This window comes from Wyeomyia smithii, chromosome 2, assembly GCF_029784165.1.
Source record: "Wyeomyia smithii strain HCP4-BCI-WySm-NY-G18 chromosome 2, ASM2978416v1, whole genome shotgun sequence".
Taxonomy (NCBI): Eukaryota; Metazoa; Arthropoda; class Insecta; order Diptera; family Culicidae; genus Wyeomyia; species Wyeomyia smithii.
In genome coordinates this window covers 38993329-39020024 of record NC_073695.1, presented here as the reverse complement: position 1 = coordinate 39020024, position 26696 = coordinate 38993329, and the positions used below count along the sequence as shown (strand labels likewise).

Here is a 26696-nt window from a genome sequence, read left to right as displayed (position 1 = left end):
ACTTCAGATCTTCCTGATTTGCCTCCAGGATGCCCAAAGTCATTGTTCTGCGATGACACAAGCATTTCCGTAAAAGGAAAAAGTCTTCGTGTCATATGCAGACGATTGCAGAAAAGTTTAAATATTTTTTCTTTCTACTTGCAAAAGTGGAAAATCTCTCTCAATGCTTCTAAAACTCAAATGATGATTTTTCCCCATAAGACTAGGACTTATTTCCTCAAGCAAAACACGTTGTCACGTTGTCAAGATGAATGGGGTTATTTTCGGTTGGTCTGACAAGGTTAAGTACTTAGGACTAATTTACGATAAAAAAAACTTATTTTCGAAGAGCACATTGAGAGTATACAAGCCAAGTGCATCAAATATACGAGATGTTTATATCCTCTCATTAACAGGAATTCTAAACTTTGTTTAAAGAACAAACTTTAGATTTACAAACAAATTTTTAGACCAGCAATGCTTTATGCAGTACCGATCTGGTCAAGTTGCTGTTCAACAAGGAAGAAAACGCTCCAAAGGATTCAGAATAAAATTCTGAAAATGATTTGGAAGCGTCCTCCGTGGTTTGGTACACTCGAATTACATAGACTTACTGGTGTTGAACCATTAGAAGCTATGTCAAATAAAATTATTAACAATTTTCGACAAAAAACATTGCAATCCTCAATTGCTACGATAAGCTCTCTTTATAGCCAATAAGTTAGCAAATAAGTTAGTTATAAGTTAACTTGCCCTTTTCTGACAAGTAGGTTTAAATCCCTACGAACGATACGTCCTAATTGCGAAAGCAAACAAATCCTAACAACTGAAATTACAAATTTCTAACAGTGTTGAGAAGTCACCATTTGTGATTGGACACACATACTCATAATTTACTAATATTTATCATAAATAACTAAGCTACTAACAAATCTTAAAAATAAAAAAAAATATAAGAGATAAAAATAAGCTTCCTTCGGTGAACTCGTGTGTTTAATTACATTGCAGAACATTGAAAAATTTGAGAAAATCACTATAAAATGTTATATAAAAAAAATGATTTTTATGGATATTCTAGAGGAAACTTTACAATAGTTACTTTACAGATAGAAATATGGTGTCTTCGACAGAGTTGTTTCTTACAAAATATGCTAAAACTTCACTCAGCAAAGTGGATTTTTATATGCAAAAACGAGAAAAATAAAATTCGTTTCTCTCTTTTGGGTAGATAAATCACAAAATTCTAACTTTCATAAAATGAAGAATAATTAACAAAACAACTTTACTGAAAACACTATGGCTCCAAAACCAATTTTTTTTTAGATAAAAGTAATTAGTGTGAATTAGTGCTTTATTTAAGTAGAAATCGTCAATAACTAAAAAAATATGTGAGATAAAAATAATCTTCCTCCGAAGAAATTGTTTGTTTTGTTAAAGGAAACAATATAATAGAACATAGAAAAATTGTAGAAAATCATTGCTAAAAGTTATATTGAAAGAATTGATTTTAAGTGGCAATCTGTAGAAAACTTCATATTAAAATAGACAGATAGAAAACAAAGCTGTTTCTTATTAAATGTGCTACAACTATGTCGAACACGATGAATTTTTATATGCAAAAATGAAAAAAGGAAAATTCGCTTTTCACTGTTAAGTGGATTGATCACAAAACTGTAACTTCTATAACATGGAGAATAATCCATGGAACAACTTTAATGGAGACACTATTGCTTTGAAATCAAGTTTTTTGGGTCAAAATAATTTCGATCACGTTTTTGCAGCTTTGGAAACAGTGTGCAATGGGGAGAAAGTTAGAACGAATTGAAGCGCGCCTAGTCAAGGCCGCATAAGCTGAACTTGAAACTTTATACACGTTTACCTTGAGAAGGTGTTTTTCAAAAAATGGCTTTGCCATGTTAAGATGAAAATGTATAGGAGTCAGAAATGGCCGACTTCGAATTTTGTCCATGTCCAAGACTCGCAAAAAAGGTAAAACATCACCTGTAAAAACACATCCTCATGTTTATATACTGGGGTGATGTACACATGTGGATGTGTTTTCATAGGTCATGCATTACCTTTTTTCCAAGTCTTGTATCTTCGAAAATTCTAAGCCAGCCATTTCTGGCTCCTGTACCGTTTCACCTTAACGGTTGCGAAATAACTATTCAACCGATTTCTTTATCGTTTTTTTTAAATGTTCGTTATTCAATTCGCCGGACGTTTAACGATACACAAAGCTATACTTTACCGAAACAATAGTTTTAATGTAATTTTTAGCACTCAAAACAAGCCTCTTTTATCTAGGAAAAACGATCCAGTTTGCAATGAAAACAAAATACTAATTAAAGTGATCAGTACACTTCTAAACGTATAAAAGAGTAGCTGAAAACTGTACTTTTATACAATAACAACTTTTATGCAATAAAAAAGCTGCCACAAACTTGAGAAATTCAAACTTTTCTCATTTTTCTCGAGCAAAAAGGTGAAAGGTAAAAGTAATCAAGACAATGTGAATAGAGAAAATCTCATTACTTTGAAAATAAAATTAAACAAAAGTTGATCAAAATTTTTTGAAACGCACGGAATGCTCAACAAAACGCATTAAAAATACAAAAAAAAAATTATAGAATTAACAAAAGCTGGAGAGCTTGAAAATTTGAACGTTTGAGGAATCTAAACTTAGTAGTATAAAAAATTTGAAGGAGTCCAGGAAAATATGACAATCTTTAGCGGACACTAAAAATATCGTAAAATATAATCACAAACTCTAACTATTTTTGAAAATCCAGTAAATATTGGAAGGATTTTGATAAAAGTTAAAAAGTCTAAACCGATTTTTACAAATGATTTGAACCAAGCAATACCTCAAATAGGTTGGCAAATGGCTGGACACGTGTAACTTGAGACCCTAATGTGGCCATTCACCTCTGTCCAGCAACTCCTATCCCAACCTCCACGTGGTGCCGACCGAAATACGAGTAACCTTAGCGGAGATCGGGTAACCAACCCCGGTGGAAACTATGGTCGTATGCTGACTGGGAAGGGGTTCGTACGCGGCTGTATCCCCATAGGGGCGGCGTACAACACCGTCTGACCCGTAGCGGGCGGCTGAATTATGGAATGCTGTATCCCGCCAGCGACACCTAAGATGGCAGCCCCATCAGCAGGATGTAGGTATCGCGACCCTGGTTAGGTAGCATACCGAAACCTTTCATCAACTACGAACAACGATTTTAGAAATACGGAACGGATCAATCGGCAAAGACCTAGGCTACGAACACGGAAAAAGATTAAGGTAAACGATTGGAAATTGGGTACTTGGAACGTCCGATCTCTCAATGAACCGGCGCGGGCTGGCTTGCTTGCTCGAGAACTACAGCGGCAGGGAGTCGAAATCGCAGCGATTCAGGAGGTTCGGTGGCCAAATTCCGGAGAAAGGGAATTCCGTGCAGTAGACCCTATTGCATGCACTTCTTTCAAGTACCACATCTACTACAGTGGCGGCAAAGCAGCGGAACGGGGCGTCGGTTTCGTAGTGCTGGGAAATCAGAAAACAAGAGTCATCCGGTGGAGGCCCGTAGATGACCGTATATGCGTGTTGAGGATTAAGGGCAAATTCTTCAACTACAGTTTAATCAACACCTACGCACCGACAAACGACAAATCCGATGAAGTCAAAGATGAGTTCTATGACAAGCTTGAGCGAATCTATGACGAGTGCCCAAAACACGACGTAAAAGTCGTCATCGGAGACGCAAACGCACAGGTTGGGAGGGAGGAATTCTTCCGTCCGGTCATTGGAAGGCATAGCCTCCACTCGTCAACCAATGAAAACGGCCCGAGGCTGATAAACTTTGCCGCGGCCAGAGGAATGGCCATATGTAGCTCCTATTTTCCACGTTTGAATATTCTGAAACACACCTGGAGGCATCCAAATGGAGAAGCCTGCTCCCAGATCGATCACGTACTGATTGACGGTCGGCACTTTTCGGATGTTACTGATATTAGGTCTTTTCGGGGACCAAACATTGACTCTGACCATTATCTCGTCGTTTGTAAGATCCGCGCACGGTTGTCGAACGTGCTGAAATCTCGCACAGAGAGGACGACGCGTTTCAACATTCAGCGGTTGAAAGCTGATGGCGTGGCAGCAGAATACGCCAGAGAGCTGGATCAACGGATCGCAGAACAGCAGGAGGAAGGAGTGGAAGACATAAATGGGCTGTGGAGCAGTATTCACGGCGCCATCGAAACGACTGCGAGAGAGGTGGTAGGTACGACGCGTGGAAGGCAGCCTAACGGCTGGTTCGATGCCGAGTGCCAGAGAGCGACAGATGAGAAGAACCGTGCCAGGAGCCGCATGCTCACTGCGGCTACGCGTCAGAACAGAGAGAGGTACAGGGTGGCAAGAGCTGCTGAAAATAGAACCCACCGTCGGAAGAAGCGCGAGTACGAGGAGCAGGTGCTCGCCAGCGCAGAGGACAGCTATGCTCAAAACGACGTGCGGAGATTTTATAGAACTGTCAACAGAGTCAGAAGCAGGAATTTCCCGGTGCCGGTCATGTGTAATGACAAGGACGGCAACCTGCTTACTAATAAACCGACGGTTGCAGCCAGGTGGAAGGAGCATTTTCAGGCGCTATTGAACGGTGAGGTGCCGGATGAGCAGAGCAGGAACAGGATGACGATTATGAGTGACGAACAAGCTGTGGAGCCACCAACACAGGAGGAGGTGAAAATGGCGATTAGTGAGCTGAAAAACGGCAAGGCCGCTGGGAAGGACGGTATCCCGGCCGAACTTCTAAAAGCGGGAAGCGAGCGGCTGTACTATGCGGTCCACCAGATAATACTAAGAATCTGGGCGGACGAACAAATGCCGAACGACTGGTTGGAAGGCCTCATATGCCCTATCTATAAGAAGGGCCATCGATTGGACTGTGGCAACTATCGAGGGATAACGTTGCTCAACTCCGCATATAAAGTGCTCTCCCGTATCCTGTTCTTCAGATTGAGACCGCTAGCGGAATCTTTTGTTGGCGAATACCAGGCTGGTTTCCGACAAGGGCGTTCCACGACGGATCAAATTTTCACCCTGCGACAGATCCTCGATAAGTTCCGGGAGTACAACTTATCGACTCACCATCTTTTTGTGGACTTCAGGGCGGCATACGACTCAGTGAAAAGAAACGAGCTGTGGCAGATCATGCTGGAACACGGTTTCCCTGCGAAACTAATAAAGCTGAGTCGTATGACACTGGAGGGATCAAAATCGTGCGTGCGGATAGCTGGCGAGACATCAGCCGCGTTCGTAACGTTGGATGGACTGAAGCAGGGGGATGCGCTGTCCAACCTACTGTTTAACATCGCTTTTGAGGGGTCAGTACGAAGAGCAAACGTCGAAAGAAACGGTACGATCATCACAAAATCTCACATGCTTCTTGGCTTTGCGGGCGACGTCGATATCATCGGTATCAACCGTAAGGCCGTGGAGGAGGCCTTCGTACCTTTTAAGAGAGAAGAAGCGAGATTGGGACTTGTCATTAACTCTGCCAAAACGAAGTACATGGTAGCTGGCAGAGAGCGTGGGAGTCTCCGTGGTGTTGGTGCTGAGGTGGAGATAGATGGGGAACGATTTGAAGTGGTTGACGAATTCGTTTATCTTGGTACGCTTGTGACATGTGACAACGATATGAGCCGTGGAGTGAAACAACGAACAGGGCTTTCTACGGACTGCGTAACCAGCTAAGGTCCCGTAGTTTGCAAACTCGCACAAAACTAGCGCTGTATAGGACGCTGATACTCCCGGTGGCCCTTTACGGACATGCTTGGACGCTGAAGGAAGCTGATCGACGAGTGCTCGAAGTTTTTGAGCGTAAAATTCTGCGATCGATACTTGGCGGTAAACTGGAAGACGGAGTGTGGCGCAGACGCATGAATCACGAGTTGTACCAGGTATACAAACATGCTGATATAGTGAAGGTAATACAGCGGGGCAGGCTGCAGTGGGCTGGACATGTAGCCAGGATGCCTGACGAGAGAGCCGCCAAAACTATCTTCAGTAGAGAACCAGGAAGAGGCCGTCGACTCCGTGGTAGGCCTCGTACGCGGTGGATGTGCGCGGTGGAAGAAGATGCACGATCTGCTGGTGTACGGGGATACTGGAGAACGGCTGCTCAAGACAGAAGAAGATGAACACCTCTAATTCGTTCGGCCCTGGACCGGTGAACGGTCCGTTAGCCAAAAAAGTAAGTTAAGTAAGTAATATCTCAAATATCTGATGAAATTACGAATAGAATTCCTAAGTAAGGTTGAGAAAACCCCAATTTAGAGCAAAGAATTTTATGGAAACAATTGAACTGACATGTTAAGATCTTTATAAAAATGTAACTAGTAAAAAAAATAAAAATATGACTGGAATATATTGCAGGAATAGTTTTTTAAAGATTTTTTTGTAGAATATAGGATATCAAATTTGTATGAACATTTGGTAATTTCGTTTCAGGTTCTCGTTTAAATTTTCGCATCTTTGTGATTTGGAGTGTTTCCAATCTCTGAATTTATATCGGAGCTAAGTCAATTTATTTGTAAACTAGAAACGGCTTTACATGATTTTTGAATCTTCACATATTAAAATGTTTGAGTAATTCAAGTTACCTGTTTAGTGTTTTTTAATATAATGAAAAATGTCAAATATGGTTTTATTATTCAATTGTCAGAATAATTAGAACTTCCACTTGAGTATATAATAGTTAACCCCCGAAACAAAATACAATTCATTGCTTTCTCGATACAGGCTTTCTTTGTGTATTTGGAATAACAACGGCACATAACGTGTGAGGAAAAAAATCTAGTCTACGATTTCGATGTGCTGCACAAATCGAAAAATCCTTTTCCACAAAATAAAGATCCGTTTTATATAGCTGGTAACACGACCAGTCGATTCTGTCAAGTGACGCTTTGTTGAGATAAAGGCGTTGTCGGAAGAAGAGCGCCGTAAATTGATTTTCGATTTTTGTGAGTGAAATGAAGAAAAAACTTAAAAGTGAAGTGTTGCACATCTTGGATATAAAAAAAAATATATGCATTATTGTCAAACTCGAGAATAGAAATACCTTCAAAAGAAAATCTGGTTTCGGACGAAAACACACTTTGCAAGCAAGCAAAGGTCGAGTGAAATTAAGAGTAAGAAACGGCTGGTCGGTCGGCGAAATCATATCGTGAGCTGGGCAATATATATCAGATTGATCCAAAAACGGTGAATAAGTATCAGCATGAAATGGGTTTGGAACTTAGAATATAAGTGCCATAAAAATGACAAAGTAGTGTTTTGGCCAGACCTTGCATTGTCATACTATGCTAATGCAATTTTAGCGGATTTGCCGCGAGGCAATATCGGGTTTATTCCGAAAGAATATAATCCTCAAAATGTGCCCAGCATGTGGTCTACCATAAAGGTTACACAGCAAAAAACGTCGATTGTTTGATATAAAAATCAAGAAGGAGCTCAACACAATTGAAACATCCGAAATACAGGAAGCTATAAAGCAAGTACCCCAGAGGATCACGAAATCAGCGCGACGTGGAGCTGAGTGTTTCCTATGAGGTTTGTTTATGATTTACACTACTTGTATAAACAAACAAGTATAGATAAATAAGTTGCGTAAGATTTTAATTTGGAGTTGAAAGTTTGTTCGGACTTGTTCCTCATACGTTAGGTGAAAATATAAAATATTTAAAAAATCATAAGCAAGGTTTTAACCATGCGACACAACAGTCGATTTATATAAAAAAATACAAAATTGATTTTCCCTGAATCTACGCTTCCTGTAACAACCGTGATTGAAAAAAATCAATCATAAAAGTTCAATTCCATTCCCTATTTTTTGGTTGAATAAATTATTCATTGGATTATTTTCACTTTACTTCAGCATAGCTACTAATTTCCACTGTCTGCTACGTCACTTTTGCATCGATTGGCACGCCTTACAGGAAAACAGGAAAAGCTCATCCACTGCGTTGGGTGATCGTTTTTGAACGAGCTCTAACGGGTTGGGATTTGGGAGAATGGAAATACACGATTCAGATCTGCACCGTCCATCGGAGTGCATCCGATCGTAGGTTGCGCGGGATATGTTTTGTGTAGGCAGCAGATGGAAACGTATAAACAAAAAAAAAAAAAAGCAACACTACACCAACAACACACGCACACTCTGAACAGTTTCCAACAGTGAAGCACTAACCCTGACCCATATTTTTCCGCTGCCACTTGCTGATGCACTGGGAGATCGCTGCTTAGTCGGTTGGTAAATATCACTTTATTCACGATTTTTCACCGTAGCTCAAAACCGCTGCCCTGGGGTAGGTTCGGGGAGAGAAGGTACTAAAGAAATACACACTGATGAGCGTCCGCTTCCTTCCGCCCGTGCAGTCCGCTATCAACCAGTAGCGATATTACTGATAAATTTCTCGGTTGCCACTTTCACTGATTAGCTAGGGATTTGCGGGTTTTGACCTAACTTTTCATCGACACATTTTGGCAGCTGTAAATTGTGGTGTGCGGTTATGGTTTGCAAAGTATGAACATCCCTAACTCAAGCAAGCGAGGAAAGTTAAGACACCGAACTGAGAACCACGGGGAGTTTATCTTGGACAGACAAAGAAAAACACAATTAAGCAACGATTTTGAAGTTTTAACGCCGCCAGCAGCACAGTCCAAGGGGAAGAACAGTGCCGCAGGTCAGCGTCTGTGTCTAATTTTTGAACGCAATCTTTTAGTGTTACTTCCATCGATTTGGAGGAAAAATAAGAGACATTCCACCGAAACGAGTGATTGCGAGTGACTCTGTCGGATCGAGATGCTAATTAAAAATAACAAATATTCACGCCTCGTTTCCACTGTGCCTGGGCCGAGGGGTTTAAATTTCCACCCGCTGGGAAGCGACTTCCTGCCGGTCGAAAAACCGTGTCCGCTGGCAAACAAACATCCGGAAGATTTCACGGCATGTGCCATTTTCGGGAGTGTTTTAGCCAGTGGAAGACGGAGACGGGCGGAGATTGCGGTGAAGAGGAGGGTAGCGCGCATTGACTGTATGTTTTTCGTAATTTTTCCTTTGGCGTTACCCGGTATTTCGATTGTTTGTTTTCTGTTCTGCTTTCGCTTTGCTAGTTGAGTTTTGTATAGTTTTTTTTTCTTCTTGGCGGGAACCTCACGGGACACCGCCTGTAATGCATAAATTTTCAACTTATTTTCCTGGCATGCTCGGTTGACCACCAGCGGTAGTCGTTTAATAATCTCCAGTTTGTTTACTCGGGAAAACTTAATTTGCAACCGAGCCTTCGACAGTTCTGCATTATTAATGATAAAATACGGCAATTTTTAGCGGTGCGATTTTCTAGATTGTACATATTCGAATGAATTCATTACTGACAAAATGCTTGCCCTGTTCTAGTTATGCTTCAACGGAGGAGCGCTTTTTGAATTGCAAATTTTACAGCACATTAGTGCACTGCGAGTATGCCTTTCCCGGCGCTGACCTGAATCGAGATCAGAAAGGAAAGTCACTTGTAAAATTTAATTAAAAAAATCTGCTTCCATTTGTTTCATCAGAGCCACTTGGAACTATAAACTATACCGCACAAGAGGGCACCCCGAACCGAGAGTCAAGGGGAATGCAAGTGAAAAAGAAATTTAATTTTGCATCTGACTTTCGCAGCCGTTGCACTGCGGGTCAGGGTAACCAAACGAACTAATCGGCCTCTGGGCTTCGTTTTTCGTAATGTTACGTTCATTTTATTCGGTGAAAATAGAAACTGGCATCACGTATTGCAGTTTCTTTCTTTTCTCGGTGCACCCGCTAATATCCATTTGTTTCGTTTGCAACTTTTTTCAGCACTCGAATGCCATTATCTAGATAGTGGAATGCACTCGTACAGCAACAGCAGCGTAACAAATTTCTTGTCGTTTTCAAGTTGGTTTTCACATTTCACGAGCTGCATCTTTACACCCTCCAGCTCTGTGACACAGCTTCTCCGATCTTGTCTAGTGTTTGTTTGTTTATCCTTTTTTTCGCACTCTCTCTCTTTTCAGATCATTTCACTTGACTGGGCAGGAGAATTGTTTCAATTAGTCTGCCCACTGCCCACCACTGCTAAAATTTCCTAGTGGATCATTATACAATGCAACCGGTCAAATGAAAAGTTAATCGAAGTGAACGAACATAATTAGTCGTTTCCGGAGAAGCGAAACTTGTCACGAACGATTGTTTTTCTAATTTGCTGCTCCACTAACCACTTTGCCCGAAAAACTTGGTACAACTCCTGATTGATTCAAAAGAAAAGAGGTAAAAAACTCGCGCTGTGATCCGACCAAGACGGGGTTCAATCGACGCGTACCGCTTGCAACTGGGAACTGAAAATGGAAGCAAGACGCGCGCGCGAAAATTTTCGGCACCGCACACACAGAGAACCGAGGCGGGAAAATACGGGATGCCAAAGCATCACGTACACCCCGACAACTGAGCCGAAATTCACGAGCGCGGTACAGCGAACAGTGATCGTCATCGGGGAAAACAGTCAACAGGTACCGCCTGCCCGGCGGTGGGGTAACGTGAGTTGGCGAAATGCCGTCATCACTGATCGCGAGCTGAGTGCCGTTTGCCAATCTCTGTGCGCCTGCGGTCTAGGATTCTACTCGTCAATGATGCGTGACTGATCGATTGTGTGTGTGTGTGCGCTTATTACATGGCGATCGAGTAAGGTTTTGTACAGAACTTGCTTAGAAACCGCAACGGCTTGACAGACTGGGAGAATTTAAGATGCCAACACAGGGACAGCTTGGAAGTTTGTGTGGCCGCTGGTTTGGCGGAAAGTCGATCGGCGGCACAGTGAGAGAGAACGGATGTCGTATGGTCAACCAGGATGGTTGATGGGACAAATCATTCCTAAAAATGATACTAGCTGTATTTCATTAGATAGAAATTGAATAACATAATAATGAAAATGTAAGGATAGCGAAGCACCATAAATAAATGAAAGTTGCAATCGATTCAATCGCTCATAATCTAACTTTTTGTTTTAACTTTACATTCAAAAAGGTGAATATAATAAAACTATTTTTTCGTGCATTGTGAAAGCCTACATATATCAAACGCCAAAAAGACTTAATAATTCGAATTCATAAAAAATCAATAAAACAATAAAAGAAGATCGAACAATTTTCTAAAACAAACTGATAATCATTTTCAATTTCATAAAGCGGAAACGAAGTCGGAAAGTTATTCAAGAGCAGGAGGATTTCAGAATTTCGTCTTTTAGAAAAAAGTCCCCAAGTAAATTTGAAAAAAAAACAAGCTTAGGTTCATGAAACTTCCAAAATCGAAATTTTTTATACCAAATACCAGGGACTTGGAACTGGAAGACTGTCTTAGAGCGAAACATATTTGGTCTTACAAAGTAGTTTTTTTTTTTCAAAATAACACCCAATCTCGACCTTTTATACATTTCTAGAACATTTGGCATTAAAAACATTCCATTAACTACCGCTAAACGAAATTCGAAGTTAAATTTTTCCCATAAATTCAATTCCATTTGGATTTTTGAAAAATTCAATTTTTCAAATCAATTTGAAATTCTCGAAACATGTTATTTTGCATCAATATCTTGAAGGGAAAATTGTTGGTGGAAATAACCCCAAAATTGTACTGAGAAAACTTGAGTGACACAAGGTAAAATAAATTGTCAGTGATTTGATAAAGAGCTGTTTAACAAATCGTTAACAAGTTGTGGCCATAAACAACATTTGTTAGATTGACGTTGGAGTTTTCAAGGAAGCAAGATAGCTCCTCTATTTTTTTAAGTATTTCCGTAAAGCTTCACTTCACTTTTTATACTCAAATATCTAATTGTTGTCTGACAGCACGCAGCAAATTCTGATTTTAAAAGGATTTAAATATGAAATTTATTCCCAACAACGACGCTTTGAACAAGCTCAGGTCACAAAATAATCCCCATTCACGCGATTTTTAGCCAATCAAGTTTGTACACAAAACTTAGCAGGATCTAATTTTTCATAGTAACCTTCTTCACTATATACAGGGTGTTCAGTAATTTCGAATACACTTTAAAAATGTGTTAAAAAAATAGAAATACAAAATATTCTTTCCTGAATCAATTTTCATTGAAGATATTAAAAATAAGCTTTCTAAATTGGTCCATAGTGCTCCCATTATGATTGGTCTGCTTGGCCAGCATGCATGTCTGTACATAAAAGTCCAGGGATTAAAGGTTCGGGGAGCTGGGAGGCCGCAAAGTTTTATTCAAAAAATCAGTCAAATGCTCCTGACAACACACTTTGACGATATTCACCGTGTGGGCCGGTGCGCGGTCCTGTTGACAGACGTAATGATCCTTCCCGTAGTGGTCTTGAAATGCCGAGGCCACTACCTTCTCCAGAACGTCGGTCCTGTAGTACGCGGGGTGGATTTTCACGTTTTTTTCGATAAACACTACCCTAACTGACACGCTGAGAATCCTGAGTAAGAATTCCCAGGATTCCTATAACTCGGTGACGGAATCCTGAGAGGAATCGTTTCTGCGATACGTACAGAATCTGTTTGAATCTCATAAGGGAAACCTTTTCAAGAATCCTAAAAAATCCAAACGAATCGTGAGAGGAATCGTTTCTGCGATACGGACAGAATCTATACGAATCGCATATGGAAAACCTTCTCAAAAATCCAACAGAATCCAAATGAATCGTTTATGCGATACGGACAGAATCTGTTCGAATCGCTTATGGAAAACCTCAAGAATCCAAATTTAGGAATCTCGGCGACAGAGTCGTGAGAGGAATCGTCTCTGCGATCCGGACAGAATTTTTTACGCGTTTTTCTACGAGGATATTTTTTACGCGGTATTTTGAATAAACGCGTATTTTTAGGCGCATTTTCGAATCAACCATGTTTTTTTTTGGCGGGATTTCGAATTACCGCGGTTTTTCAACGCAGATTTGATTTCCGTGTATTTAACGTGTTTTTTACGAGGTACGTATTCCCAGCGTGAAAAACTGAGTGTATAGCATAAGACTGAGGAAAACGTGTCGTAATGTGTCTATCTCTTTTCCAGATGAAATTGAAGAATCTAACCAACATCATAAAGAATATTATACTCATCACGAAGACGGTAAACTTGCTCCCGTTTTGGATCAAATTGAGTTTCTGAAAAAGTTAGTTATTTCTTTCTCAGAGTGTTCTACTTCCTAATTTATTCCTGAAACTTGGTAATTCTACTTTAGAAGTATACAAAACCTATATCTAGAATTGATATTGACCAAACAATCGTGTAACTGATGGTTAACAAATTAAAATTTCTCTCTTAAAAAGATTCTTTTTCAGCAGTCCACACAGGCACTGACGATGGTTATAAGTAATAACCGAAATATGTATCTGCGGACGATTTCAGCGGTATTCGATTTTTTGTAGTACTAGTAGAATTAAATGGAAACATTGCATATTCTCAATGTCTATTTTTTTTCTACTAAGACGCTCAATGTAAAATTTATTATATTTAAGCCAAACTAGATTCCCCTTTTTTGGCTTCCTCTGATCTAAACCTCAAATAATATGATTCAGAAAGACCAGAAATCAAATATATATGAGTATCACCAAAGTAAACTGAACACTGCGACTGTACATGGACCTTGCGACCAGCATCAAGCCGACATTGTTTCAACCTATTAGAATGCGAACAAACTTCTTTGAATATGCGAACAGAATTACAAATTTGAACAACTGACTCTAACGAGGACAGACTATTCGACATGACTGACGTTCCCGGGAATGAAGAATTTTATGAATATTTGGACAAAATCTAACAATTATTGGTTCAAGATACATAAAAATACTTGACAGGCCATTTGTATGGTTTTAGGTATGTTGGTCTTTGTAAAATAGATTCCACTGGCGCTTCTAGTGACCATAAAAACAGTTAAATAGAACAAGGTCAAATACCATCCAATATTGGTATATTCGGAACTGGGATGATGCCCCTAGACTGAAAAACGACCTTAGACGCCATTTTGAATTCTGGAAAGGCGACTTCCAGACTCTGGGAATTATAAATATCTGGCCGAATACCTCCCAATATGAGTATCGAATCGGAATAATGCCCAGAGACCGGAAATAGATTCCAGACGACATTGATGTACTTTAATTTGGGGTACCAAAGAACCCCGTCGAGCACATAGCGGTTGAAGTGAAAGGTTTCGTATCCTAAAAATTCTCCTAACACGATTCTCCTTCAAGAATCCTAGCCCCATAGACAGGGCATTCCTGAGGATTCCTTTTTCAGAGTTCCTCATCAAGGATGCTTCACGATTTCAATGTGAGGAATCCTGGGGAATCCGAAAGATTCTCATTACACGATTCTCATTCAAGAACCCTAACCCCATAGACAGGGTAGTATTGAGGATTCCTTATCAAGGACGATTCACGAATCCAATGTGAGGAATCCTAGGGAATCTGAAGGATTCTCATTTCACGATTCTCATTCAAAAATCCTAGCACCATAGACAGGGCATTCCTGAGAATTTCTTTTTCAGAATTCCTAATCAAGGATGCTTCACGATTTCTATGTGAGGAATCCTAGGGAATCCGACGGATTCTCATTACACGATTCTCATTCAAGAATCCTAATCCCATAGACAGGGCAGTCTTGAGGATTCCTCTTCAGGATTCCTTATCAAGGACGATTCACGTTTCCAATGTGAGGAATTTTAGGGAATCTGAAGGATTCTCATTACATGATTCTAATTCAGGAATCCTAGCCCTATAGACTGGGCATTCTCGAGGATTCTTTTTTCAGGATTCCTTATCGAGGACGTTTACGACGCTTCACGATTCCAATGTGAGGAATCCTAGGGAATCCATGTGAATCTTATGTGTTCGTCCGGGCAGTGCGTGGGAGGTTTTTACGCCTAGATACAGCCCCTTAAACCATCACCGATGTAGCGCGTCGTAATCGCGGGATGTTTATGTGGAACAGAGCGATACTGGACAACGTCGGCGTCCACAGCTGATCATTTTGTACAACGTGCGGCTGTTGCAAGACCGAGTTTCTCATCAGAAAACATGAGCTCCTGACCTGCGTGTCGCATACAACTCTACTAAAATTTGCGATGAAAAAATGGGCAAAAAATGTCGATTTTTCATGGGATTACCCTCACACGCAGTGACGAAACTACCCATGCTGCATCAATCATAGTCACCTATGAGTCAGCAGAAAAACATTAACAGCTCTATCAGTCGAACTCTAACCGTGATGGCAGAACAAGCGAAGCTAATTCGTTCAGAAGTGTTCACGTTCAGAAAACAGTACTCCGTCACGTCGAAAATAGACATCGTGCGGCAGTTCGTGGACACCGGATACGCCAGTTTCCACATCTACAGGTGGTGATGGACGTTTACACCTATCACACTCTGAATGGCAACGACTGGCAGGGCACTTCGTATTTTACTTCCCCCACGAAGGAAGTGAACTTCGAGGTGAAGTTTATTTCACACACTAAGTTTCTTTCAAAGGTACTACTGTGGCCAGTGTGGCAAACAGTTGACATTTTTGCATGACACCGTATCGAAAAATACCGTTTGCTCTCTTGCAGACCGCGACAGCAGCGTTCAACTGTACGCTTCTCTATTTGAGAGAATCGTGTGACTTAAAGCCAACACGGACGGTCAACGAATCTCTTTTGTGCCGATCTCCAGTCGCTTCGATATCTCGACTGTCGCATTGTGCGAATGACAATAATTGGCAATCATGCGACAGTTTAACACAGTAATAAGATGGAAAATTAACAATTACTATGTATGTACTGCCGAAAAATATCATCAATCGTGTACACCTGAAAATTTGAATCTCAACTTCTAAACCTTTTCATTCGAAAATAGTTCGCTGTAGCGGAAGTCTCATCCAAATTTTGCATATTTAATCAAAAACAGGACAATAAAAGCATGAATCTTACAAATTCAATTAACGTTCTCGTGCCCAAATAAAAATTGACGCTAAAAAAATTTATTCCACTTCAATTCGTAATAAATGCAATAAATACTACAGACAGCTACAGTCAATAACACACGATCTATACAATGACAACAATATAAAAAGAAGTGAGCGAGAGAATTGTTGTTCATATTGAATTCATGACAAAAAGCAAGAGATAAAGCAGATCGTATCATCAAGTAATACCACAACAGTGCGTCTTGAACTGTCCTACAGGTCAGACGTTTTTTCGGTTGCTTGTGGACTGGTCTTTGACTGCCTATAGCTTCAAAGTTTGTGTTTTGTCAGTGTGTCTTTTAAAGACTACCTGAAAGTTATTTCCCATCAGTCTTTCTCAAGACTTCCTACTTTTGAATTTAACATTTGTTTTAACTTTTTTCGTATCACCTGAAATGGCTGGACGGAAAAAGAAACCTCGCATCGCTGCGGGGAGGAAAAGAGAGGCATCTCTTTCTGACACTTCGAGTGTCTGTAGTGACAATCCTTTTGATATTTTGCCTGAGCAAGAAGCTGGTGAAATGGAAGTTGTTAATAATGAAACTATACAAAATATAAAATCTTTAAAAAAGGAGAAAGTTCCACCTATTGTGGTAACTATTTCTTCTGAATTTAATATATTCAAAAAGGAACTTTCAACGTTTGTTTCTGACGTTAAAGTTACCTATCAAATTGGCCGTAGAGGCGAATGCCGCTTATTAACCGACTCAGTAAAGGGTCGTGATCGTCTTGTCCAGTATTTAACTGACAAGATGTACAAATTTTTTACATATGACACCAAGAACGCCAAGCCGTTCAAGGTTGTCTTGAAAGGTCTCACCAACGATCAAACCGTTGATGAGATCAAACTTACTTTAACAGAATTACTTGGCATAGCCCCTACCCAAGTAATTCTAATGAAACAAAAATCACGAGGCGAAAACAGTCAGAGAACTGGAATTTCCCTTGTTAATTATTTAATTCATTTTAACCGCAATGAGGTTAACAACTTAAAATTTTTTGAAAAAGCACATGCTTTGTATAATGTGCGTGTAAAGTGGGAAATTTATAGGAAGTATGGCGGAGGTGAAAAGCATATCACCCAATGCCGTACTTGCCAACGTTATGGCCATGGTTCCAAATTCTGTAACATGGACCAAAAATGTCTTAATTGTGGAGACTCTTCTCACAAAAAGGACACATGTCCTGTGAAAGAGAGTAAAAATTTTCGCTGTGCGAATTGTAACGGCAACCATATGTCAAATTTTTATAAATGCCCAGTCCGGTTAGCAATTGTTAAGGCAAGGCAAGGTAAACAAAATTCAATTTCTCAATTAAAACCAACTTCAAAACAAAATTCTCCAAGCGTACCAGTGACGCATAGTTTACCTACTCCTTTGCATACCCGTTTAACTTATGCACAGGTTACAGGTAGTTCGAACATTATACCGCCTAGTGTTGGTAGTTCGAAAATGACCGTTAATATGGGTAAGCAAAACACGCTAGAAAATAATTGTACACCTATCACTCCAGCTAATATTGCTACCGAAAATATTTTTTCTAATGTCAACTGCCTGGGGCCTATTACGGCAGGTAAACTTTCTTTTTTGCAACAGGCAATGTTCGATCTTATGAACGCCATGTTGCAGGCAAAATCAATGTTTGAAGCCATTCAAATAGGCACAAATTTTACTATTAAAATTGTTTCTAATTTAAAATTTAGCAATGATTTTAAATAAAACAATTAAAATATTAAATTGGAATGCTCGCTCATTGAAGGCCAATGAGAATGAGCTTTTTAATTTTTTAACAGTAAATAATGTGCATATTGCAATTATTACTGAAACATTTTTGAAACCTAACATAAAATTAAAATATGATCCCAATTACGTGGTTCATAGACATGATAGGATTCAGGGTTCCGGCGGTGGAGTTGCAATTGTTATTCATCGCCGAATCAAACATCGTGCTCTTCCCCATCTTGAGACGAAAGTTATTGAAACTTTGGGAATTGAAGTTCAAACTGAACTTGGTATTTTATTCATTGCCGCAGCATATTTACCATTTCAATGCACACGCGAGCTCAAAAATTATTTTAAAGGTGATTTACAAAAACTCACCAGAAATCGTTCGAAATTTTTCATAATCGGCGATTTTAACGCTAAACATCGTTCATGGAATAATTCTCAAAGTAATTCCAATGGAAAAATTTTATTCAATGATTGTTCTTCAGGATACTATTCTATTTTGTCTCCGAATAGTCCTACATGCTTTTCTTCTGTAAGAAACCCTTCAACAATTGATTTGGTGCTAACAGATCAAAGTCATGTGTGTAGTGATTTGATCACACATGCTGACTTTGATTCTGACCATCTTCCAATAACTTTTTCTTTATCACATGAATCAGTTTTAAACCCTATGAGCTCTGTTTTTAATTATAACAAGGCTAATTGGGAAAGATACAAAACTCATATTGAGAGAAATTTCAATAATGAGCTTGATTTGCAAAACGAAGTGAATATTGATTCCGCTTTGGAAGCATTAAAATGTGCAATTGTTGATGCCAGGAATTATTCTGTTCCAAAGGCTCAAGTGAAATTTGATTCATCAATAATTGACGAAAATCTTCAACTTCTAATTCGTTTGAAAAATGTCCGCAGACGTCAATATCAACGTTCTCGTGACCCTGTTTTTAAAACTATTTATAAAGATTTACAGAAAGAGATTAAGCATAGATTTACTCTTCTGAGAAATCAAAATTTTGAGACTAAAGTTGAAAAATTGAAACCATATTCAAAACCATTTTGGAAGCTGTCGAAGATTCTTAAGAAACCTTCAAAGCCTATTCCAGTTTTAAAAGATGGTGAACGTTTTCTTGTATCCAATGAACAAAAGGCTCAAAGACTTGCTCAGCAGTTTGAGAGTGTTCATAACACAAATTTGAATTTTGTGAGTCCAATTGAAAATGAAGTCACACGTCAATTTGATTTAATTTCTTCCCAGAATTTTTTACCTGCAGAAATAATTGAAACTAACTTGAATGAGATTAAATCAATTATTAAAAATTTCAAAAATATGAAAGCACCTGGTGACGATGGAATCTTTAATATACTAATCAAACATCTCCCTGAGAGCACAATGGAATTTTTAGTGAAAATTTTCAATTGCTGCTTCAAAATTGCATATTTTCCCAAATTATGGAAAAATGCAAAAATTACTCCAATTTTAAAGCCGGATAAGAATCCAGCTGAAGTTTCAAGTTACCGACCAATCAGTTTGCTTTCTTCAATAAGTAAACTGTTTGAGAGAATTATTCTTAACAGAATGATGTCACACATCAACGAAAATTCAATTTTTGCAAATGAACAGTTTGGATTTCGCCATGGGCATTCCACTACTCATCAATTGCTCAGAGTTACTAATATGATACGAGCTAACAAATCTGAAGGTTATTCCACTGGAGCTGCTCTTTTAGACATAGAAAAAGCATTCGACAGTGTTTGGCATAAAGGTTTGATTGCGAAATTGCAAACTTTTAATTTTCCGATTTTCCTTATCAAAATTTTAAAAAATTATCTTACTGATCGAACTCTGCAGGTTGTCTATCAGAATTCAAAATCTGATAGATTTCCTGTCAGAGCAGGTGTACCTCAAGGTTCAGTCATGGGGCCAGTCCTGTACAACATATTCACTTCAGATCTTCCTGATTTGCCTCCAGGATGCACAAAGTCATTGTTCTGCGATGACACAAGCATTTCCGTAAAAGGAAAAAGCCTTCGTGTCATATGAAGTCGATTGCAGAAAAGTTTAGATATTTTTTCTTCCTACTTGCAAAAGTGGAAAATCTCTCCCAATGCTTCTAAAACTCAAATGATAATTTTTCCGCATAAGCCTAGGGCGTCTTTCCTCAAGCCAAACAATAATCACGTTGTCAAGATGAATGGGGTTATTTTAAGTTGGTCCGACAAGGTTAAGTACTTGGGACTAATTTATGATAAAAAACTTATTTTCAAAGAGCACATTGAGAGTATACAAGCCAAGTGCATCAAATATACGAGATGTTTATATCCTCTCATTAACAGGAATTCTAAACTTTGTTTAAAGAACAAACTTTTGATTTACAAACAAATTTTTAGACCAGCAATGCTTTATGCTGTACCGATCTGGTCAAGTTGCTGTTCAACAAGGAAGAAAACGCTCCAAAGGATTCAGAATAAAATTCTGAAAATGATTTTGAAGCGTCCTCCTTGGTTTGGTACACTCGAATTACATAGACTTACTGGTGTTGAACCATTAGAAGCTATGTCAAATAAAATTATTAACAATTTTCGACAAAAATCGTTGCAATCCTCAATTGCTACGATAAGCTCTCTTTATAGCCAATAAGTTAGCAATTAAGTTAGTTGTAAGTTTACTTCCCCTTTTCTGACAAGTAGGTTTAAATCCCTACGAATGATAAGTCCTTATTGCGAAAGCAAACAAATCCTAACAATTAAAATTTCAAATTTCTAACAGTGTTGAGAAGTCACCATTTGTGATTGGACACACATACTCATTATTTACTAATATTTATCATAAATACTTAAGCTACTAACAAATCCCCCCTTAAAAAAAAAAAAAAAAAAAAAAAGTAATACCACAAGGGTGAAGACGCCGTGTTCTTGCCGGGTCTGCCGTCGGCCCACTATTCGGAGCGATCGCTGAAGGGATGGAGCGGCTGAGCAATTATATTGGTACCCAAATCGGCGAACCCGCCCGACGTTTCTCAGAGCTGTGTCTTATCGTGAGTTTTTGGATAAAGCTGAAGCGCAATATCTGGAGGAATTGATAGATTAAACGAAGAAAGATGTTTTGTTTCGTGTTTTCGACCGCCATGGCAAATGTTCTGGTCAACTACCGGAAGGCTGGGTGTAGTATTTTTTGTGAGTAAGCTAATAGATTTAGCTTCCATGGGAAATTTATCAACCTCAACTATCTGTCTTAGTTTTTTTTTCTATCACAATCCAAAAAAAGTCCACTTTTTTATGGAAACGTTACTGTGAAAATCAAATGTTTCTTATACATTCCATTGACATCCTATTGTTGATGCATAGCTCCCCCACCCCTGGCTACGCCTTTGTCACTCATGAACCTTCTTTATTTCTTATTACTTACTAAAGAAAATAGTGTGACACTGGCCCTGACTCTTGCTATCTGCTTTCGTCCGACACCAGAAGAATTTGATAGTCTTGCATTCAAGCTGCAACACGATACAACGTGTTGTTTTGTTGCGTGGCTGAGGCCTGTATACGGAATAAAATCCCTTTGTGTCTTGAGAAACTGGGAAAATGACAAAACTAGTTAAAATCCCCCTGAAACATAAACTAGGCAAGACAAAAAATGATTATATGTCAGTATAAATATCGTACGTGGTCTAATCACGACGCAATTCTGCGATAACTGAACCAATTTTCCAATTACATCAATCGGGGTTTTTTTTTCAAGATTATTACACATATTATGCAGACGTTAGTGAAGGATTTTTATCAAATAGCAACTGTGATTAAAATCCGTTGCAGATGTAGTTTGGAGTACACCACAACTAGACATTACTGCGTAGAAACAGTGGCACCGATATACAAAACAAATCTGATTTCTATCAAAAGCAGGCGTGTTTTGCTGAGAACACCGGTTTAGTTCTGGAGAATACATTACACTTCACATAAAAAATTGGAACGTCTTGAAAAAGACGGTTAAAGTTCGATTTCATAGTGGAATTACGAACTCACAGTACGAATAAAGAATTCTGTTATCCTCCAACTGCAGCCGCAGGATGCAACACTTAAAAGTGTTAAGAACCATTGCGTGGCTGACAGTGCTGCACTCTGGCTGTCTGCTTCCATCCAACGCGAGAAAAATTTGATTGTCCTCCTTCCAAGCCGCAACGGGATACAACGTGTTATTTTGCGTCAGCGAAACTGGGGAAATGATGTAGCTTGAAAAAAGGTGGGATTATAGGAGAGGTGCCCGAAATACGATGTAAAGATTATCATTGGGGATGCAAACGTTCAGGTTGGACAGGAGCAGTTCTTTCGTCCCATTATTAGTAGACACAACCAGGTTTGTTATTCTCCTCAATATGTGGAAAGAACGGAGTTAAATCACCGCGCACTTCTTCTCCGGCATGAGAACTTTATGTAGCAAATTTGTACACCACACTTCGTTATTCTGCTTTGTAATGCGCTTCTGACGCTCGCAAAAACAAAACACACTAGTTGCTTACACTACACCCGAGCGAAACAAGAGTGGTGAATTACTTTAGTGAGAATACACAGAAGTACACCGCAGTGCGCACTACTAAAATAATACAATAGAGACAATTTGAGTTTGCTCGTGTAAATATGTATAAATATATTCTTAAGATACGCTCTATGGGTATTCATGTCGAGCTTTTTTACAATTACCTGATTGTAAAAATACTCATATCCGTTGACGTCTAGTAGTCGTACACAGATACACAGTTTATGGCTGGGTATTTGTATACAACTCGACGTGAAGACCCCTACTGTATTAAAAAAAGCACTACAGTGAGGTAGGTTGTGTATATATTGTGCGTTATGTCATGAGAGAACCCAATCAACCACAAATCGTATATCAATGTGTTAAAATTATCGCAAATATATCTTAAAGAAGTCGAAATCGTGTATCACGCTTATTAGTATGCGCAGAAATCCAGTTTGAATTTCAAATCATAATGGAGTCTAACCAATTTACGATTGAAGGCTTAGAATTGTAAGAAAGTGTGAAACAAATCACTTTCAATCGGAAATTATCGTATATAAATACGTATATCAAAAAATTGCATACCATTATTCCTCAGTATCGAAACATTACTATACGTATGAAAATGTTGACTGGGAAAGCTACAAAGTCGGGAGTAAGCGGCGTGCAATCCGTTGGCTCAACTCTTAAAGTTTAAGCCGAAGATAAAATACCAATGGACTGGGTAGATAGACTCATTTGCCCAGTCTATAAGAAGGAACACCGACTTGACTGCAGCAATTATCAAGGTATAACGCTCCTCAATTCTGCTTTCAAAATTCTCTCCCGCATCCTTTTTCATAGGTTGATGCCGTTGCAGGAAGCTTTCATCGGAGTGCGATTCTAGAAAAGAGCGGTCCACAACGAACCCAATATTCACCTAGTTTAGATAAGTTAACTTGCACACTCATCGTCTGTTTATAGACTTTAAGGTGGCATACGATTCAATGAGGTGCTACGAGTTATGGCAGATTTTGCTTGAACACGGCTTCCTAACAAAACTGATTAGACTGATTCGTGCCACCCTTGATAGTTTTTTATTATGCGTGATGGTAGTCGGTATAATTTCGTGACGATGAACGGTCTAAAGCAAGGTGATAGGCTTTCAAACATTTTGTTCAACATTGCTTCGGAGGGCGCAGTACGGAAAGTTGGCGTGTAAAGAAATGGTACCATTATCTCAAAAGATCAGTGAGCACTTAAAGTTAAAGTGTAGGATATTGCTTCCAATACTTGGTTATTGGATATTGTCCCGCATTTCCTTGTCTCTGGCATGTCACGTTTTATTCAATTAAACTGAAATATTATTTTGTTCCTTAAAGCTATGCTTTTTATTTCTAAGAAATAAATAATAAGTAATTTTTGGCATATAAATTTGCTTGCATAATCTATCAAATTAGCTTATTCTTAAAATCCTATAATATTAAGTCACTGGTCAAAAGTACACAGTGGAAAAAGGTTAATTTTCTAATGTTATCTAATTTTCCCTTCCATATAATTTTATTAAGATCGATTAACATTTATCCAGGGTACCTGATTTGTGCATATGCCAGTTTCGCTTGTTGCCCCGGTTCGATCGGTTCGCTTCTAGGGAAAGATATCCTCTAGCATTAACAATTTTTGCATAGAGGAGAGAGAGGGAAGATCGTAACGGAAAAAAATCGCTTGTATATTTTTTCGTTCCTTTTTTCTCCAAGAACGAGCTTTTAATTTAAGCAACACTGAATTTGACGTATCAAAGGACTCACTTTTAAAATTTACGCGAATGTCTATGTGTTTTTGTTGCAGCGCCGCATTAGGCGTCGTACACAAATTATGTAACGCTAAAACCCTAGATTTCAGACCCCCTTTCCCCTATGTAACGATAGGTAACGTTCGACATGACTCCCCCCCCCGAAATTACGTAACGCTGATCAACCAGATCCCCCTCCAAAATTTTCAATTTCGAGCAAACATCACAGTTACGTAACTGTCTCTAGTAGCCCCCCCTCCCCCCTACGTAACAATAAGTAACGCAGACTCAACCCCCTCCCTCCCCCTTTATACGTTACGTAATTTGTGTACGACGCCTTACGTATTCATGATTTTATGGGGCGTGTGATGGCGTTACGTTCTGTTGCAAAAAGAGAAGAGAGAGTGAAATAGTTGGAATATTTGCGTTACGTAATCAGAAAACAGTATTCTATTTTATTTTCGAAATAAATACTAATTTGCAGCTCAAACATTCACAAAACTTGAAGACGACTGTTCCTAAATGAAAAGTTTGTAGTTTGTAAAGTGGACAACATTTATGAAGTTTGTATGTGGTGTCATTTCTCGTTTAAAGAAATTAGTGTAATTGTGGATATCTTTAATTTTATATTGGATTTGGCCTTTTTTAACAAAATTCGGTCTTTGGTGCTTAACTTTTAATTAAAGGTTTAGTTACGTTGTCACATTCGCAAATTGCCATACTAATCTCGCCCAACAAATGATAAAGCGAAGCTTGAGAGCACTCCACCCTGAACAGTTAAGCTACCGACAATAGACTAGACGGGTTAATTTCGGGTTTTTTTTATTCTCGCTGGCGACGGTTCGAAGGTAAACACCTACTTGAACCCATAAGATTCAACTGGGCGGAGCGGGCCGAATCGGGCGGAAAGTCTGCCACGGGGACGGTCCTTCGAAGCACGATGAACGGCTGCCGAGGATTGAGATACATTCAAATGCAGACAGTTTTTCATCGCGTACGATGCGGGGATGGATATTTTTAAATTATTTTCCCACCATTACACCCACCGCGACCCCGGGTTCGACATGGCGCGGCTTGGTTGGCACACGAACCACTTGACGAACCTGTGCAGGTCTCTCGCTCGTCCCTTACTTTTTATCCGCTTGATAGAGGGCGAGTGCGGAGAAACAACCGAAAGAAGGTACGACAAAGTTGGACGTGATTTAAATTGGCTGTGGACTCAATTTAGTGACGAGTGTTTTGGTCTTTTCTAACTGTCTTTTTTTGTTGTTGTTGGTGGCGGCTACTGCGCCAGATGATTCACGACTTTCCCGTGTGTGGGCTAAGTTGATGTTTACTGTTGTTGGAGGGAAGCTTGAATGATGTATGTTGCGACATACACGGGAAGAAACTTCCCACAAGAGCTTGTTGATAACACTGGATTATTCTAGTAGAATTATATTATGTAGAATTAGTGCGCGTTGAATTATGAAGGCTATTCAGTTTGAGGTTAGGTTTGACACACGACAATCGGATGATGTTTTTGAAACGTCAAAACATTACACAAAATCACACAAACACATGCATACATCTCAACAGAAAGAATGAAAAACACTTAAGACAAACACACGCACACACATACACACAAACGTATCTACATTACCCCTGGTAAACAAGAAATCTTTAGCAAGCACTAGCGCCCGATCAATCTCATGCAGCAGGCCAGCCTCGGAAAAGCTTCTCCGGTGACTGTTGTTATCGGTCAGTGAGTTATTGGTGTTACTAGTGTTATCGGCGTTATGGGTCAGCATCACGACATTGTCACGGTCACGTTCACCACTACACTCAAGATCAGAATAGCTACCGATGCGATTGCTGGGGGCTGCTGCCGATGACGGTGGTGGAGGCGGCGGCGTGACGACGGAAGCGGAACCACTGTTGTGAACAGTGGGCACACTGCTGGCAACACTGATAGCAGTAAAGCTGGATGCTGGGGATGGTGCTTTGGTAGGTTTACGGTTTGCTTCGTTACTAGCGCTACGCTGAAGCCTACGTTCAAACTCTTGACACTTGGCACTGACACTAACCGGAGCGGAGTCTGTTTCGTGTTCCGGGGATAAATTTTCCACCGAACTGGCGGCACTGCGACCGACGGCCGCCTTGTAACTGTCCTGCCGCAACAGCTCACGCTGCTTTTGCTGGTGAACTTCAATCAGAGCACTCACTTTGACATTTTCACCGCTTTCGCTGGTAGTGTTTTCTACTCGCACCGATTGCGGCGGCTGGTACTGTTGTGGGCGGGAAGTTTCCACTTGATTTACGCTCTGACGCGTCCGCTGCTGATGACTCTCAACTGATAGTGGTAGGAAAGTGGAAATAAAAAATAAAAAAATGGGAAAGTTACTCAGGTTCGGTAGTTGACCGGCCAGCCGGTGCGATGTTAACGACGCAGAACGGCCACCAGGCAAACAGGCAAGCAGGCAATCAAGCGAACAAACGGAGAACGCCATCGGACAGGACAACATTACACTTTTCTTTTCAACAACCGGAAGGGCTTCTCAAAAAGATAGTTTTGATGGAGTGAAAAACAAAAAATTGCCTGGAATTGTTTTGGCTTGAACAAAAAAGATGGATACATGCACAATGAATTGAGAGAACGAATTGAAAGCAGAAA

At 39.7% G+C, this 26696-nt stretch overlaps 1 protein-coding gene across 21 annotated transcripts in view; it reads right to left on the bottom strand.

Moving 5' to 3' along the window:
• Positions 1–26696, bottom strand: part of LOC129724619 (sorbin and SH3 domain-containing protein 1) — a 255649-nt gene that overhangs the window by 136534 nt on the left and 92419 nt on the right. For 2 of the 21 annotated variants that reach the window (XM_055679650.1, XM_055679655.1), the window contains exons 1-2: positions 10271–10547; positions 8223–8626 (exon numbers count right to left, since the gene is read on the bottom strand). The exons of 12 other annotated variants lie outside the window; for them this stretch is intronic. In XM_055679650.1, the coding sequence (XP_055535625.1) occupies positions 8223–8232 (10 nt within the window). In that variant the 5' untranslated portion in view covers positions 8233–8626; positions 10271–10547. Of the gene's footprint in view, positions 1–8222; positions 8627–10270; positions 10548–25685; positions 26109–26696 lie in introns of those variants that run through there. 7 more of the 21 variants (XM_055679654.1, XM_055679651.1, XM_055679652.1 and 4 more) reach the window with 7 other exon arrangements.